We start from the raw sequence: 18,719 nt of genomic DNA on the forward strand, positions 1-18,719 counted from the left end.
CAAATATTCTATAATTTAAAAATTTTACTCTCCTTTGACCTCACACCTCCTCCAGTGACCACGCCCCTTCTCCACATCCCTTGGGGCCAAAGGTCTCCAAAGTGTTGACTGTGCTCTGTCTTCACTCCCCACTGAGCACCCACCCAGGCCGGCTGGCTTCAGGCCCCACCCGGTCACTGATGTGGTTCCTGTTGGGCTAATGCTGGGCCCAGTCCAGCACGGTCTCCCCTGTCCACCTTCCCTGACGCGCAGCCACCTCCCTCCCTCTCAGCCCTCTCCTCTCCTGTGGCTCCACCCTTCAGTATCCCCTATCTCCCCTGTCACTCCTCCCCTATCTCTGGGCTGCTCCTCCTCACCTCCCAGGCCTCTAGATGATGGAGTCTGGGGACCTGCGGCTGGGGCTTGGTCCTCAGCCCTCACCCCTACTTTCACCGTGCTCTTGCCCTAGGTCATCCCAGCCATACTCGCCACTTCCCAAAGATATCCCCAGTTTGAGCTCTGCTACTGAAGGTGAAGGGACACCTTCACCTGGATGTCTGACATCTGTCCAAAAACAGATCTCTCCAATTCTGCCTCCTTGCCCTCTCTCAACCCCCTAACCCTGGCCCCCCCCCAGTCCTCACCCATCTCAGTAATGTCTCCACCGTCCATCACTTGGCCCTCAAGCCAGAAACCTGGAAGCCATCCTCTGCTTCTCCCTCTGGCTCATCGTCTCATTCATTAGCATGTTCTGTCATTTCAACCTCCCACATATCTCCAAAGTTCATCCATTTCTCTCAACTCTTCTGCTGTCCCCTGAGCCCCGGCACCACCATCTCCTGCCAGGGTGGCTGCCGTGGCCTCCAACTTGTCTGCCCACCTCTTCTGTGCCCCTCCAACTCGCCCACCCCCTGAACAACTCAGCAGCCAGAGCAATCTCCAAATCATGCATCAGACCATGTCACTTTCCTGCCTGGACCCACTGGGGGGTCTTCCTGGGACAGCATCATACACAGTGTCGTGTGATTATACTTCACATAATCATCAGCCATGACACACAGCATCACACGTCCAGCATCGGGCTCAGAGTGTCCTGCAGCCTCACGCACAGGGTTTCACACTTGGCATCACTCCATGTCACACCCTTGGCAACGCGCTCAGCGTTGCTGGATCCCATACGCTTGGGGCACACACTTGGTTTCACAACTCAGTGTCAGACGGATGAGCCCCAAGGACCACACCTGTTATCACACCATATCACCCATCTGTGTTTACATATTCGCTCCTCATGGTGACACACCCTCAGTGTCGCATACTTGGTATCATTCAGCATCACACAGTCCATGTCACACGGGATCACAGTGTCACGGACCTGATGGCACATCTCCGGTCTCATAGTCTCTGAGTGGCACCACACACTCAGTATCACTCGGTGTCACACACACGGTGTCATGCTCTGACTCACTCACTCCGCACATGGTATCCCATGACAGAGGTCGCACACTGGATAACACACAGCATCACATACTCGGTAGAACACCCACTGCCCCCCAGTCCATGTCTTGGTTCCCCCCCACCCCCGCCCCACTGGGCAGAATCACCAGAGCTGCTGCCCCATGTCAAGGCTGTTTCCTGTTGTTGTGCTCAGAGTCCTTAGCCTGCTTGTTCCTTCAAGGATTTCCTGTTGTCAGGGCCCCAATCAGGCCTGGCCCAGCCTGGGATACTGGCCCCAAAGCCCAAGAACCAGCCAGCGGGAAACCTGGGCCCTCTGGGTCCACCCCACCCCATTCTTGTAGGGCCCATGGAATTTTCCCTCACTCACTCAACCTGGATTCCCCATGGGCCTAGGCTTGTGGTGGTTCTACTAAAAGGTGGCCTCTGGGCCCTGTTTCACTCCCAGGGTGCCCAGGAAGGGGACACTTGGGCAGTCTGAAGAGGCTGTCCACCTCCCAACATTTTGGGAGAAGACCTTAACTGGTCTATGGGGCTCAGTCTGAAGCTGCTGGGAGGCCGAGAAGAAGGACAGAAGGTAGAAGGGGAGGACAAGGGGTTAAGGGGTTAGAGAATTAGGGAAGCTTTCCCAGAGGAAGCCAGCTGAGAGCTAGCAAATACGAGGGCAAAGAAGAAAAGGCAACCCGGGTGGGAGCCCCAGACAGGAGCAAATGTTTGCAGGTAGAAACTGGGAAGCAGCAGCACGCCTGGAGATAAAGACAAGAACATGGGAGACAGGTAGGTTGTGTTGTAGGATTAGGAGAAAACAGGTTTCTCTCCCACCCTTCCCCCTCCCCCCACTCCAGCCTTCAGATTTTGGCTCCAAGAGGAGCCTGGGGCACTCCCTTCCTGGCCCCGACTTCAGGCCACATAGACTGCCCCCCATGGGCGGCTGCCAAGCCCCCTCACCTCCTGCCCCAGGCCAGCCTGCAGGAAGGACACAGGGAGGCCAGCACACGCTCCCCACACGGCCTGAGATAAATATTTCCCAGGAAACGGAACTTGTTCTCTCAGTGTTTACAGCCAAGGACCAGGCCGGGCGGTGGGGGGGGGGGGGGGTTTGGGGGGAGGGGGGTCGGGCAGGGGGTGGGGGGTGGCCCCCCTGAGGAACCTTGTCCTAGGGCTCACAGCGTCAACCCCAACACTGCCTCGGATCCGCTAGGCACCTCTGAGCCAGTCTTTGCCTCTCTCTGAGCTTCCATTCTAAGCCCTCACAGGGGCTGGACCTCCCCCTGGTTTTGGTCTGCCCAATGCCAGGCCCAGTCTGAGCTTGGGTCTTTTCTGGGTGTGAGTCCCTGGTACTTGACACCTCCTCCTTTAGACTAGGCTTCTCCGATTGTAGGACCTATGTTCACCCATCTCCGTCTGGTCCTCGTTTGGTCAGGGGTGAGGACAGATGAACAGACCGACAGACAAAGAGATAGACTGGGAGGCAGCTGAGACCACCTTCCTGGCCCCAAATCCCTGCACAGCCCAAGCCCCCGCAGTCCAACAATTGGGCACAGCCGGATGGCAGGGACTCCAGACCCCGAGAGATGCCAGATGTTGTGGCCAGCTTGCCGGCAGCAGCTCCTCTGGGGCCATGGGACATCACTGAGGCCACTTAATCCTGATGTGCAGAATCCAGGAGGGGGCTGGCACCTCTGCCAGTTATGAGCACTCACTCAAGAATCTTAAACACAAGGGTGCCTGGGTGGCTCAGTGGGTTAAAGCCTCTGCCTTCGGCTCGGGTCATGATTCCAGGGTCGTGGGATCGAGCCCTGCATCGGGCTCTCTGCTCAGCAAGGAGTCTGCTTCCTCCTCTCTCTCTCTCTCTCTGCCTGCCTTTCTGCCTACTTGTGATCTCTGTCAAATAAAGTAAATAAAATATTTTTTAAAAAAAAGAATCTTAAACACAGGCCAGGAAGTGTTGCCTCCTGGAAAGCAGCCCTCCCAGCCTCATCCCCACACTGCATTTCCTGGGCTCCACAGATATGCTGGGCCTTCTCTCACGGAGACTTAGGGCATCCTGTCCACATGCCCTTGTACACCCTGCTCTTATCACTTGCAAAGACCTTCTTAGCCCCCATGGCAATCTTGCCTTATAGGACCATCCCAACTCCTGCCTGTCCTTATCCTCCCCATCACTATGCCACCACGCTGGACCCATTTATTCACCATGGGTGGCCTCGGCCTCACCCCAGACTGTGGGATCAAGTGGACCCGGGTCAGAGATCCAGGGGCTTCTCAGCACCAAGGCAACTTCCTGTAGCCTCCTCTGGGGCTGTCTTTGTTCCAGCTCCTCTCTCTGCTTGTTCCCAGTCCTGGGCTGGGCCTAGTTGTCCTCATGGGGTACTCACAGAAGCTGACCACATGAACCTCTCTGACTACCCAGCTGATTTCTGGTCTCAGTTTTTGGCCTTGACCCTCCCCATCCTTCAAATTTCCAAGGTCACCTCCTCCAGGAAGTCTCTAAGACTGCCCCCAATCCAGCAAGTGCCCCTTTCTTGGAACTCCTCCAACCTTCACACAGCCATTCTCATTTAAACAAGAAACTTCATTGAGCACCTACTATGAACCAAGCCTGTGCCAGCTCTCATGGGGCCCAGGAGAGACAAAGGAGACTCAGCCTTGGTTCCTATCCCCCATATGTTTATAACTATGTGACAAAGGATATATAGCCACACGGGCAACAAGTCACCCAACTGTAAGTTCAGGGAAGCTTGGGGGCTGTGAGTGCCCAGAAAAGAGCAGAGACTGATTTGACCTGAGTGGAGGAAGCAATCTGAGAGGACTCCACAGAGGAGGTGACATCTAATCTGAGGCTTAAGAAGGGAGTAGGTAGAGAAAGAAGGGAAGGGCGTTCCAGAGAAAGGCGTTGATGCAAGCAAAGGCAGGGAGGCCAGGAAGAATGGGTACCCTGGGGAGTAAGCACTGCCATATCTGGGAGCAATGGGCAGACGTGAGGGGGCCCAACAGGCAGGGCTGGCAATGCCAAGGCCTGTGGTCTCTCCTTATCCTGTGGGCAGCAAGCGAGGAGCCAGTGCTGGGCAGGACATTAGTGTGTTAAGTGTGGATACTTGTGCCATCGTCTGTGTCGCCTCTCCCTCAGCCCCTGCCCTAGCTAGTGCCTCCGAAAGCCAGCAGAGAGGGCATGGACCCAGAGTGCTCAGTTCACTACTCAAACTGCCTCCCCCTGACCCCCCAGAGAGCAACGGCCTTGGCCCTGAAGTAGGGTTCCAGGCTGAGCCTGAAGAGCCCTCCTCCCAGCTGGCCAGTGGGCACAGGGGCCAGGGAGCCATCCCAGGAGGGGTGCTGAGCAGATGCCTGCCCCAGGAATGGGCGCTGGCAGCCCTGCTCCCCCAGCTGTCACGCTGCCAGCACCAGGAGGACGCGCCATGCCTACAGAAGCTCCGCGAGCCCTTGCCCAGCCCCATGCTGCTGCACCCCAGTCAGCCCAGGCCTGGCTCCAAGGAGCTCACCCTTGCGGGAAGCAGGGAGGGGGACCAACTCCCTCCCTGGGCCAGGCGCCTCGCACATACTTTGTAACTTATCCCAACGGCTCTGCTGTGATTACGGCCAATAGCAGTGATTAGGTCCACTAATGCTGGATCTTCTTCTCCCCTTTGACAGGTGAAGAAACTGAGGCTCAGGCTGGTTAAGGAACTGGCCCAAGGTCGGACACCGAGAAAGTGGTAAAACTAGGACTTGAACTCATGCCCACCTGACCCCAGCCCCTGCTCTCTCTAGTTCTGCCCTTTCTGTATTGGGGAGCACTCAGCACTTTCTCCCAGCAGAGCTTATCCTCACAGCCTAAAACCTTCCCCCTCTGAGGGAGGAAGCAGGAGGTCCAGACAAAGGAAATGTGGAGAGAGAACAGAAGCAAAGGGATCAAATGGGCATGATCCCCGGAGGCTTCTTGATGGGACTTGGTGGGCAGAACCTGAGCTGGCAGGGACCTGGGCAAAGGGGCAGGGCCCAGAGGTATACACAAGGAGCTCAAGCCTGGCTCCTTCCCTTGGGGCCTAGTTCCCAGCACCAAGGAGGGTCTCCACTTCTCCAGAGCCCTCTCCCCTCATGGCTTGCTGGGAAGATGACAAATACAGGCTTTCCTGGCAGGTGGCCGTGGCTGCTGAGATGCTGCAGGCTCCCAGGAACACCATCTGTCCCGGCCGCGGGGGGGAGGCGGGGGGAGCCTCTGCCCCGTGGGGAATGCCATGACCATAAATAAATTAATAATGACTTTCTAGCGCCACCCGCTCCAACCCCCACCCCCGCCCCGCACCCAGCTCCCAGCTGCAGGGACATTCTCAGGACTTGGCCCCGTGTCCCGGCTGAACTCCTCATGCACCAGGCTCCGTGTGGACGCCTTCTTTCCCATCTCATTGGAGGGCAGCAAGAGAGCGAGGGCTGGGCACGAGACACGTGTGGGCTCCACACTCTGATCTGCCCTGTGTGCTCACTGTGTGACCCAACTGTGTCTCCGCTTCCCTGGCCATAAAAGGAGAATAATAGCAGTCCCTGCTTCCCAGGGAGGTTGTGAGGATTGAACAAGGAAGCGTGTCTAAAGCTTCTGGCCCAGAGGAGCCTCCTCTTTTCTCTCAGCCAGGCCAGGGCCCAAGAGTAGGCTCAGGCTGGTCCTGGTGGTTGGTCCAATTTGACACACAACCCTCCTCTGTGTCAGTCTTCCCAATCCCCAGCCCACCCTGTTGCGGCTGCTCAAGGCCTCTCTGAGCACTGCAGATGCCCATGAGGCACCCCAAAGTCATGGTCAGGGCTGCAGAAGGCATCCCTCATCTCAAAGGATGTGCACTCCCTGAGCCCTCACCAGGCACCCTTTGGAGGGCAGTGGGAGACTCAGGAATGCAAAAGGCACAGTCCCCAGGCTGAGGAGCTCACAGTTCAGAGAGGAGACCTGTAGCGAAGCCTAACAGAGAAACCAGGGTACTAATGACACAGACATCAGAATGTTCCATCTGACTGCCAGGGCAGGAGAGCTCGGAGGAGGGAGCAAGAGGGACAGGGAGGGCTTCCCGGAGGAGGGGAGGCTAGAGCTGAGCCCAGAAAGATATGGGAAGCTGAGGGAGAAGAGAGCGGCAGGAGTGGTTCTGGGGAGGCAGGATGGATGGGGGGGGGGCGGACTGTGGCCTGCTGGGGCTGCAGAGGGAGCAGGAAGGATGGGAAGCATGGATTTTTGAGTAGAAACGGGACAAGTTCAGGTTTGCGTGTTAGGAAGAGCTTTCTGGCAGCTGCATGGGGAGAGTGGGGTGACTGAAAGCAGCCAGCAGGTGAGCCATCCAGGGGGATTGGGACATGGGGCAGGGATGGAGAGGAGGAGAGGAATTCAGAAAACCCTTAGGGCAGAGAATCAATGAATTGTTGGGTGAGGGTGGGGAGGCCTAGAAAGGGGTTTGGAATAATTCTCTTCATCTCTCCTCAGTGGGAGAGAGCCCCAGGCAGGAATAGGGCAGGGAAGGTAATCTTGGTGCAGGGGGACCCTTGGCTGGAGGGGGCGGGGCTGGGATTCAGCTCCAGCCTCCCAGTCCTCCTAGGGGTGGGGACAATGCTCAGGCTGACCCCCAGCCTCTGCCCCGACCCCTCCAAGCCCACCCAGTTCTCCCTCTCCTGAGCTCTCACCTCCAGTCCGCTGGCAATACTCCCTGGGGGCACTGGCTCCTGGGCAAGGAGGTCCCGGCTGGCTGTAGAGACAAGAAGGCCAGGAGCTGAGGCCTGCCAGGCCTTCTCCCTTTCTCCCCAGCCTGCCCGAGGGCCCTCCCCCTGCCCGCTGCCACCACCAAGCCCTCAGCAGACCCAGGGGTTCCTGTTGCCCGCGGGGGGCCTCCTCTTCTCAGGGAGCCTTGCCTGATTTTGCCCTGCTTTCTCCCCCCACCCCCATATCACTCCCTACTTCAGGTGGGTACCTCTGACTGGTGTATTCTCTGCCTTTTACTCCGAGAACAGAGCTGAGCTCCTTCTTTCAGCGGGGGCCTCCTCAGGAGGGGAAACAACCACATTGTTACTCCTTCTGAGGCCCCCTCCATGTCCACTTCTCTCCAGGGAACTTCACCACCCCTCTGTAAGCCTCGGTTCCCCATCGGTAAAATGGGATTTGCAATGTCTAGTTCACACTCTCACTGGGTTGGGCTCCCTGCTAGGGCAGTGGTCATGATGACATGTGTGAGCCCCCAGCCCCTTCCTAGCACCCAGTCTTCTGGGCTCCCGCTGCCCTCACCCACAATCCGGGGGCCACAGTTCCTCAAAGGCTGGCTGCCACCCCAAGGAGCCGCTCGTTTATTCTCCACCTACGGCCCAGGTGGCATCGAGTAAGCCCAGCCTCTCCAAGGCACTGCCCAGGGGCTGGCTGCCCCTCCCCACCCCCACCCCATAAGTACACCCAGCCATCGGACAGGCACAGGCGGAGGGATATTCTGAGCCTGGCTTCGTTCCAGTCAGCTGCTGGCCGCCATGCCAGCCTGGCGCGGGTGCAGGGGCTGATTTGATTTGGCAGCTTTGGAAGCGTGTGGTGGGGACGGGGAGGGGGAGAGGGATGAGACACCCATCCCTGCGAGGAAATAAACAGCCTTGGGCACTCAGCGAACTGGGGGGAGGGCAGAGTCTGGCATGGGGGTGGGGGGAGGTTCTGCATTCCCTGCCTCGTAGCCCCCTCTTCTCACCCAGGCCCTGGACACCTGCCCATGACTGCTGGAATTTATGGCTCTCCTTGGGTCACCATAGGGGTCAGTCGCTGCACCTGGTGTGCGGAGGCTTGTGGTGTGGCTGTGGCAGGGTGTCTGGGTGTCCCCATGTCCTGGGGGCTCTCCCTATTCAGCCAGGGTCTATAGCCCAGCCTGAGTACCACCTAGGAAGCTTGGGTCTGTGTGTGGGGCTGTGGTCTAGATGTAGCCATCCCCCAGGGTGACTGTGGCCGCATGGCTGGGCTTTGATGGGGGGCTGATGGCAGCCCAGGGTGTGACCAGGTCACCCACGTGCCTGAGTCTACTGTAGGGCCTGGTATGCCTTGGTCCCGGCCTGTTCCTTCCCTCTGTGCGATGACCTTGCTCACCCAGCCATGTCCGGCTGAGGAAATGACGAGAGCCGAGCTAAATACCTAACCCCAAGCCCGTCCCTTTGTCCACAGGCCTCAGCCTTCCTTTCCACCCAGGTCTCCAGTGGTCCACCCACTGTGCTGCCCCGGGCCAGCCCCTCCTCCCCTGACAGGAGGCAGTGATTCTCCGAACATCTCTGGCCTCCCTACCACTCTCTGGAAAAGCCCCTGCCTGTGCTTTTGGCTCCCCATCACCAGCTTCCAGCATGGGAAGGTAGGCATTCACAGTTCCTCCATAATCCCACCCCTGCCTCAGTGTTTGCCACCCTCCTGCCCACCCCAGAGGCAGGCCAGTCCGGCTCACCAGCCCTGGAGTTCTGCAGCACTCATCACAAGGCTGCTGGGCTGCTGGGCTGCTGGGGACCTGGGCTCCACAGCCTCCACTTAGAGAACTGCTGAGTGCAGTCAGGACTCTGACCCTCTGACCTCTACACTGAGAGGTCAAGGCCATGGGGTCAGACCAGGACCCTTGTGGTCCCACAAGCCAGGGCTGTGCCCCAGACACCAGCTAGGAGGTTAGGGGAGGGTGGAGCCTGCTTTGGGGAAGAAATAATGTCTCATCTGTCACCGCCTCCCCATTGTCCCACTGTCCTCTGGGGACCTCAGGACTCTCCCCACCCCAGCCACAGGAAGCCGAGCCCCTCCTGGAGACAGAAGAAAGGGACACTGAAGGAAGGGCTTTAGGACTAGGAGGAGACTCACCCATGACTTGACTGTCACAGGAGAGAAACCTAGAATTACAGAACCCAGTTGTCACAAAGAGGCTAGTGAGAGGGAGACCGTCTGCAGAGAAGTCCTGGAGGGCTTCTGAGCGGAGGCATGTGGTGCTTCTCGAGAAGAGAACACCAGGTTCCAGGACAGCCTCCTAACTATGAGACACAGGTTTCCACCTGGTCTGTGTCCCAAGGGCAGGGTCTGCCCAAGGTAGGGGTCAGCTAGGCAGCTGGCACAGTGGCAGACAAGAGAGTAATCTGGGCCAAGAAGAGGGAGGACAGCTCAGGGCTGAAGAGAGAAGCTGCCAGCTGATCATAACCCTCAGGACGCATCGTAGCCGCCTGACACAGAGGCCAGACTGGGCCTAGCCACAGTCTGCTATGCCTGTGTGGCAGGACCTTCCCCTCTCTGAGCTACTTTCCTCATCTGGAGAATGAAAGCATGGGACCTGATGATCTCCTGGGGCTCATCCAAGCCTAACAATCTTTGGAAAGAGATTGACACATATAGCCAGCCAGAGGGGGAGACTTGCGGCGTGAGAGAGAGGCTGAGTGAAGGGACAGGAGAACCAGGAGGCTCCTTGTGGGTCGGGCAGCTGGGGACCCTATCCTCAGGCCAAGACAGGAGGTGGTGGACAATGGACACTTGGGGATAGCAGGGAGCCACTGTCATCACCTTACTTGCCTTCTGGCCTGTGGGAGGAGAAAGATGGAGGAGTGACAGATAAGGGCTCTGCCCCCTAACAGGTGTCCTGCCTCAGCTCCTGTTCCTGAGATGTTCCAGGGGAAAGGTGGAAGCTGCAGACAAGGGGGAGCACCCAGCATGGGGAGTCCGGAAGCTGGGTTTCAGACCCTGCTGTGCTGTGTGAGCTGGGCAAGCTCCTGACCTCCTCACCTGATCTGATCACCAGGCTGAGACTCAGGCAGCTGGTCCCGGGCTTCTGAGGAACCCAGCTGGAATGAGCTCTCCTAAGGCCAAAGATCCTTCTCTCCTGACTCCAGGGCTCCCCACCCTCACCAACCCTGGTGTAAGTGCCGAGGCACGTGCGTAACCCAAGCAAGCCGGTGGGCAAATGGCCTGGCTTCCTGCCAGGGTGGGCCCTGGGCCTGGCTCCCAGGGGAGCACCCACTAGTCATCCATTCTCCAGGCCCCCTGGCTTGGGACCTCCCTTCCTCAAGCCCTTCCCACAGCCACCTCCAGGGCAGAAGAAGGGTCCTCTCTCCAGAGTTGCCAGTGGGTCACTGGCCAGCACCCACCCGCCTCCTCTGGCTGCCCTGGCCTCTGCCCTAGTCGGAGGCCCTTTGTGCTCGGGGCCCTCACAAACAGGGGTTCGTGCATTTCCACGTCCGTGTCCAGGAAGTGTTCATGTCCTGTTTTCCCCCTCAGGCCGGGGCTGGCCAGGCAGGGGGGGTAGGCGGTGAGCAGGCCTCTTTCCTCTGCCGTCTGTGGACACTTCTGCCCAGAGACTTTAGGGGCTGGGAGGAAAGGGCACTCCTCTCCCTGCCATGGTCTGAAATAGCTGAAAAACGGAGGCAGGAGGATAAAGGAAATCACTCCTTCTTTTGCAAGCCTAGGGAGCTGCGGCTCTCACACGTGCACAGATGTGGCTTCTGTTGTGGTGGAAGAATCCCCCTGGTCCCGTCACCCGTCACCCATGCCCCGGCGGGAGAAGGTCTCCTTTCCCCAACACCGGGCTGGGCCCCTCCTCCCCTCCCCCACTCCCCAGGGGCGGGGCCCCCATCATCCCGAGCTCTCTCCATTGCTTCTCGTTATGTTTTTAATAACCTAACATCAACATTAACGAGGCAGGTGGCTGCAGCTCTTCCCAGCAGCCCCATTTAGAATCATTGAATCATCAAATCATCAAATCCTAGAATCCTGGATTCACAGAATGCCCGCCTATCCGGCTCCTGGAGTCTCAGCAACTTCAGTCCCAGAATGTCGGAATCACACAACCACGCTTCCACACAGCTCCGGCTGGGAGCTAAGCGTCGGGGAAGGCTAGAAACCCACAAAGTGCCAATGCCGGGTTCTTAGAGTCATGCATACCCAGAGCCAGAGCTCATGCATGCCGTGGTGGAAAAGGCCCCTACTTCCTCCTTTCCCAGGTGAGAAAATGCAGCCCAGAAAATGGTGCAAGATGAGCAGAGAGTGTGAGTCAAGCAATGCCCACCCCAAGACTGCAAATTAGGACCATAACATCCGGGGGTTCCCGAAACGGCGTCACATTTACAATAGAACCCCGTGTTCATGCTGGAGTGGTGCTGCTCTTTCATTTTTACTCCCTTCCCCTCGTGCCCCCTCCCAGCTCTCCCCAAGTCTCCCTGTGCCCCCACCCCACCCCACTGGGCACTGTAGCCGATACCCCATCTCCTGGCACCCTTCCCTCCTCCAGGGCCCCTCAATAAACACAACCACAGATGGGAGATTTTGAGGGCTAACTTCCTGGTGGGGGTGCGGACAGGAAAAGCGAAATGCCTGTCACCTGAAGCCACCAGAAAGAGGGCGGGCTCCCTGCAGGCGGGACCCTGAACTCAAGTCTGGAAGGTCCTGTAGCCGCTGTGGGGGTCACTCACACCTGAGGCAGCGGCTTCCAGGGAGTTGTGTCCAAAGTGGAGGGAAGCGACTGAGGCTTACAATTGATACTAGAATCATCAGTTAGGTTTAGCATTTTCATAAATTTACATTTTAACTCGTTTTGGAATGTACTCACACATTTTGGATTTGAATTTTATTAAATATTACGTTTCACAGATTGTTTTAATTTTTGAATTCCGAACACTCTGTGCTCAGGGCAGTTCCTGAGTCTCCACGCTGCAGGAGAGGGCACAGGAGCCCGGAGCAGGGTCCAGTTCTCCTCGTCTCTTCTTAGCCTCAAAGCTCCGGACCTGGGACACCCTTCCTGAGACCTTTCAGACCTTAGAGGGCCCTGACACAGGCCCAAGCATCTGCCCTCATGCCCTGTCTTCTCTCGAGATCTGTCCTAGACACCCAGGGCAGCGTTTCCTCTCTTTCTCTCTGTACCTCCACAGCCGAGTGGCTCCCTCTTCCACCCTTGAGGGTCTGTCTCCTCCCCTCGATCCTCTGCCTCTTCCTGCCCTGGCCTCATTGCTCTTCTCTGGACCATACTGTGCCAGCCTCACCACTTCGGTGTGCTCTCCACCCTGTGACCCAGAGGCTTTCCTAACAAGCAGATCTGAGCAGTCCCTCCCCTGCTTTCAACTCTCCCCACTAGTGCCCAGTTTCTTCTGGAAAAAAGTCCAGATCTCTTCACTTATAAGTCCTGCACAATTTGTCCCTGCTGACCTCACCAGTCTCGTCCCCAGCTACACACACACACACACACACACACACACACACACCCTACCCTGGGCCTCAGAGCCCAGGCAGTCCAGGATCCACAGAACTGTAGAACCATACTTCTCTCCCTCTGTCACCAGCAAGCTGTTACATTTGCCACTCTTTCTCTCTGTCCAGAACTTTCTCCTAGCTCATCCCTTAGCTCTCAGATTAGATGTGTTTCCTCCTGGAAGCTCCCCAGCTTGCCCTCCCTCCCACTCTGGGCTGAATCAGGGGTCACTGCTCTGTCCCATCATGGCCCCCCAGTCTCTCCAGCATTGCCGTCCCCACACTGCCTACCACATTGGTCTTTGGGCCCCCGCCTCCACCCCATTATCTGCCCACTGTCAGCCCTGGTACCTAGGTCCACCGAGGGGCCATAGGACAGATGCACTGTGGCTCAGACGTGGGCCTGTGTGTGACAGAGCCTTAAAGCCCACCTTGTGCTCATCTTTACCTCCTGCCTCTGTGGGGCATGTAGTAGATACTCATTGAATGTCCACCTATGAAGGCCTGGTAGTACACAGTGTGTGGCCTGGATAGGCAGGCTGGGATGCTCAGAGTAAGTCAGCGTCCCCAGGTTGGGCTGGGGACTTCCTGGAGGAGGCATCTGGGAGAATCCTCTAAGTGTCAGTCTTAAGATAACAATTGAGGACAGGTCACAGGAAGTCCCCAGCCCAGACACAGGACCAGCAGAGTGGGAATAAAGTCTGCAGGAGGGAGAATTGATGGTCATTGTCCAGGACAGGGTCACTGGCGGGCCTAGCAGTGCATTCAGAAAAGCCCTCCAGGAGAAGGACTGCTTCTGGCTGGTCTGGGGCAGGGAAAAAGGTAGAGCTGAATCAAGTTGGAGAAAGTGGTAAACCAGAGACATGGAATAGAAAGCTCTGTCTCTTCTTGTCCATGGACCCAGAAAAGAAAAAGCTGCGCGGGAGCTGGTCAGGAGGAGCAGGGAAAGCTGGGGCAGCGTGGAGATAACATGCGTGTTGACCCCAGGGGCAGGGTGGGTGTGGAGGGCGGAGGCTGGCCGGGAGCATGTCCCCAGCTGTGGCTGGGAAACGTTTCCTGTCTCCTGGCCAGGGGGGTCATTAATAATCGTTTACACGCCACAGGCAGCACGGAGGCCAGCCAGGGAGCAGCATGGTGCGGGGCTGGAGCCCAGCCCAGTGACCAGTGGAGCTGTGTTCTGGGAAATACAGAATTGCTGTGTCCTGTCACCTTACCGTGAAACCTGGGCACGTCCCCCAACCCCTCTGGTCTCTGGTAACACTGGTGAAAGGAGGGTCTAAAGAAGAGAGCTGTCTTGAGTCCCCTCCCTGCTCTAGGCCTCGGTTTCTCTAGATGGCAGATGGGCTGCCAGCCCGACAGGGGGTGATGACCATCTGATGATCGATGTGGCCATCTGGACTCTGTCGAGCCCAGCTCAGGACGTGCGGGATGGGCAGACCCGGCCCAGTCTCCGAAGAGCTTGTGTTCTGATTGGGAGCCTAATACCATGGGGTGCATGCCTGGAGCCTCCCAGAACCACGTGCTAACGTCAGGCTGGGGAAACGGACTGGAGGGTTGTGTGCCCAGGGCCTAGGGGGCTGACAGTGTGGCTGGGCTGGCAAGATGGGCTTTCTCCAGCATGGGAGGTGGGAGCCCCAGGAAACCTATTTGGGCCCTGCTGTGTCAAACTGGGCCTGCCTGGTGCGTAGCAGGTGCACAGTAAACGCTGTAGCCAAGCGAACAAATTCATCTGTTAAATGAGACCCCTGTGAAAGGAGCCTGAGATCTGGAAAGAGCCACCTAACAGATGATGGTGACAATGACAGTCATTTTGGCTGAACACAAGGTGGGTGGGAAGAGGTGATGTGAAAGCCTAAGAAGGCTGGAGGCCCAGGGATGACCCTCCAAAGCCAGATAGGACTGCTTGGGGAGGATCAACTGCCGTCAAGATCCTTTTTTTCCGGTTGACTCAGAATCTTCCTCAGCCCCAGGCCACACTTCTCTGCTTACTCAACACCCCCTTCCAGGCCCAGCTTAAGCCCACTCACAGCAGGAAACCTTTTGGAAGGTAATACTGAGGTGGTGCCCCAATCCCCTCCGCTGATGACTCTGGTAGTCTGGGCCTTCCAACTGTCAGGAGGCCTGGCCTTTCTTCTTCCCAAATACCTGTCAGCAGGCCGCTTGCTAAGTCTTCTCTATCGCTTTCTCTGGAGGATTTGACCTAGGTCCTCCTACTGACTGGCATCTCCCCTATCAAACTAGAGAGTCCCCAAAGTGTAACCAGACTTCCTTTTTCAGATAAGGGTCTCTGTGAAGACAGATGTGAGGTCAACAAGAGGAGATAGATTAAGGCCTTCCTGGTTGACTCCCAGCCCAGGGACACTCCCTGAGGGCCACACAGAGAAGAGAAAAGGACAGGTTGGCATGCAGAAGGGGGCTCCCGGAGGCTTGGCACCCCAGAGATGATGTGAGCCAGAAAGGGTCCTGGGCCACCCATCGGACGAAGACCTCACAGTTGGCTAATTCACCCAGTGCCATGCCCAGTCCAAGCTGCTTTTGAGCCAAGGAGGCACCCCTCGGGATACAACCCAGGCCCCACGGCTTGGGCCTGAACCCCTCCCCACTGTGGCACATTGTAAGGGGGTAGTAAACACAGTGAGCCTACAACACGTGCATCCTTTCTCCGCCCTCCTCCAAAGCCCAGCCCAAAACACAACACAGACCCAAACGAAAAGAACAAAGCTTCCCAGACCACGACATCACCCGCCGCCTGCCTGTCCAGCGCCTGCTCCACCGGAAACCCAAGACAAAGGCCTTGGTCAACGTGAAGAGGATGAAGGGCAAAGGGTAGAGGCTTGGGGTGGGCCATGACAGCACGTCACTGGGGATCTCTGGGGACCTCATTGGGAGGGAAGCAAGGACAGGATGGCAGCCAAGACCTCCCTGTACACACACATCATTCCACAAACATTTATGGGACACCTGCTGGATTCCACACAGCCCAAACATTACATACCTCATTCCTCACCTCCACACACCTTGAGCACACACTTGCCCCCTGACGCATACTCCACAGTTCTCAACACTGCCTACCCCTCCACGCATACACCACTAGCTCACCGACACCCTTCACACACCCCTCACCACACACCACACATAAACAACTCACAGAGAGAAAAGATCACATAATCCACATGTCACACTGAAAAGTCACACAGCTCACACACCCACACTTCACACCACACACTAAAGCTCCCACCACGCGCCTCACACACCCCACACTCACCTCCCCAACCACAGACACACACACACGCATCCAATTAAATTCAACACACACACTATCTAGACATGGAGACACACCCTGCATAGATGACGTGCACACCTAGTGTCACACATTTGTGGACACACGCAGACCTGTGACAGAGATAAGCCTGCCGGCACATCGCCTCCTGCTGCCCACGTGCACATGGGCACACAGACACACACAGACACACACACACACACACACACAGACACACACACACACTTAGCTGACCAGTCCCTAGCCTTAGACCCCTCGGTCCTAGCTGCTGCACCCTTCCCTATCCAGAGGGGGCACAGACGGCCATCACACAGACACATGACACTCAAACACCAGCCCCTGGGTCCAAATACATTTCCCAAGCAAGCCCAGGGTGTACCACAGTGACTCTGAGCCGCCTAGGCTGTGAACACACTCAAGCCCACACACGGCTCCCCCACCCCCACTCCCCTCCACCAAGATGCCCAACGAATCCCTCCATCAGGCCCCCACAGTGGCTTTTCCTGGCTACACACAACAGCCGAGAATATACGCAACCACCCACAAAACCCCCCCAAGCAGGCTGACCCTACAACTCCACCCCATGGAGACAGACACACCGCATACACACATGTTCCCTGGACACACAACACTCGTGCATACAGCTTCCACTCCACACTCACAACACAGCCCTCCTAGCAGCACATGACAGGCAATGCCATACACACCATCTTCACACACACCGGAAACCCCCATGAGTCCCCCCCCAAATTATCGCATTGGTGATGCCACACACAATACTTCATGACACATCACATATGATCACACACAAGGCACACCCAACACATGAAACGTGGCCCATCCTACACAAACACACATACACCCCAGACTCACCCAGTCCCGGAAACCTCCCACCACAGGTCACTGGCTCCAGATTGCAGTCTACTCTCCCATCGTTCCTCCATCCCAAGCCCCTAGCTGTCCCCAGTCAAGACCAGGACAGTGGGGGTGGGGGTTGTAAGTTATGACCCCAGGACTCCACACATAGTCCCCACCTACCTTAGATCCATGGGCACCGCCCAAGGGCTGTACTCTCCATGTTTAGTCCCTTCCACCAGCGCCCACACCATGCCATGCCTGACAACATGGGGCAAGCAGAGGTCCTGGGGACACTGCCCCATACTCTGAGTCTACCCATTCCCCACCCCAAAGCAGAAGCAGATATAAGGGGAAGGGATGATCACAGGGTGAGGCCCTAGAACAAAGATAGAGACCTAGAGAAATGGAGGGGATGGACAGACTGAGAGAGATGAATATGGGCAAAAGGGACCAAAAGAGAGAAATGGAGGGGTAGAGAGAGAGGATGCCCAGAAAGAGAAGGCAGAGGAGAAACCAGAGAGTAAAGTGGGACCACCACACTGGAGAGAAACAAGAGGAGAGGGTGAGACCCCTAAAAGACGAGAGGACCTCTTACAAAGGAGAGAGGAAGGGTAGGAAAGCAGGAACCAGGTGGAAGGGGGTCCTGCAGAGAAAGACAAGCAGTGATAGAAAGAGGTGTTTGGACCCTGGGGTAGAGTCCCAGGTGAGGACTGAAGACCAGATGTTTGAGTGGGAATCTGGGTGGGGGCACAGATGAGGCTGTGGAGTAGAGGTGCAGGGGCTTGGGGTGAGGCTCCAGCTCTGACAGAGATCTTGCTTGAGAGCTGGGGGTTCAGGTGTTCTGGGTGTACCTGGAGTCCGATATATATATATCGGAATTCAGGCATGCACACACATATATATATGTATATATATAAAGTGGGTGTTCAGGGTTTTGGGCAGGGTCATACATTTATCTGGAAGACGGGGGGTTCCAGGTTTGAACAGAGCTCTCCGTGGGGACTGGGGTCCTACTCTGGACTGGGAGTTCAGCGCTTGGAGTGGATTCCCAGATCTAAAAGGGGTTCAGAGTCTGGGGTGAGGTCTGGACTGTGAGCTGGAGATTCAAGGGCTCCGGGTATGGGCTGCAGTCCCGGCACAGGAGTGGAATTCAGAGCTAGGGGAGGGGGCCCCACTTTGAGGAGGGCTCTGGGGCAGAGTGGACTACGGAGCTGGTGCCCGCACGCCCCTTGGAAGACCCGGCCGAGCGCTCGCCCGACACCCCGTCCTCCTCGTGCCCAGCGCTGGGGGCCCCCCCTACCTGCAGGCTGTCGGCGCATGGCTGCGGCGGCGGCGGCGGCGGCGGCTGCTCGTCCGGCTTGAGGAAGACCTGCTGGCCCCGCCTGAGGAATTGGACAACAGCGATGAGGATGTGGTGCAGCACCAGGACCATGCTCGCAGCCGCCCGCCCGCCCGCCGGCCCGGCCGCTGCGCTCGGTCAGCGCGTCCGCGACAGCTCCGCCCGGTCCGCGGGAGGGTCCGCCCAGGCCCCGCCCAGGCCCGCCCACTCCCCGCCCCCCGACCGCGCGGCCCCGCCTACCCTCCCGCCGCCGCGCGCTGCACTCTCGGTTCGTCCAACCTGCGGACCCCCCCAGGGCCCCCCTCACCGCCTGGCTCTCACCTCCCTTTTCTCTCCGCTCTCAAGACTCTTCCAGCTTGTCCGCTATTAGGATCCCTACCAGGTAGCCAGCTCTCAGCTTCCGCTCGCTCCTCAGGCCTCTCGCCCCTCCTATCGCTACCTCGCCTCTCGGAGCCCCTCTCTAGTCCGATCACGTCCTCTCCCACCACTTAGAAAGTCCTGGGGCCCGGCCAGAGCCCCAAGTCAGAGACCAGCGCAGTAACAGGAGGGACGGAAGGCGGAGGGTAGAGAGGGAAGGGGCCGCTGACCCGATGCAGGGAGCCCCGGGCCGGTTCCTCTTCAAGTCG

The 18,719-nt window shown here is 57.6% G+C and overlaps 1 protein-coding gene across 3 annotated transcripts in view; it reads right to left on the reverse strand.

The window, feature by feature from the left end:
* Positions 1 to 18,719, reverse strand: part of PDE2A (phosphodiesterase 2A) — a 91,236-nt gene that overhangs the window by 45,958 nt on the left and 26,559 nt on the right. The window contains exons 2-3 of one of the 3 annotated variants that reach the window (XM_045071435.1): positions 18,055 to 18,136; positions 7,087 to 7,148 (exon numbers count right to left, since the gene is read on the reverse strand). In XM_045071435.1, the coding sequence (XP_044927370.1) occupies positions 7,087 to 7,148; positions 18,055 to 18,073 (81 nt within the window). In that variant the 5' untranslated portion in view covers positions 18,074 to 18,136. Of the gene's footprint in view, positions 1 to 7,086; positions 7,149 to 18,054; positions 18,208 to 18,719 lie in introns of those variants that run through there. The other 2 variants (XM_045071436.1, XM_045071434.1) reach the window with 2 other exon arrangements.

The sequence above is a fragment of the Mustela putorius genome, unplaced genomic scaffold (assembly GCF_011764305.1).
Source record: "Mustela putorius furo isolate JIRA1106 unplaced genomic scaffold, ASM1176430v1.1 tig00003987_pilon_pilon_pilon, whole genome shotgun sequence".
In the NCBI taxonomy this organism is placed as follows: Eukaryota; Metazoa; Chordata; class Mammalia; order Carnivora; family Mustelidae; genus Mustela; species Mustela putorius.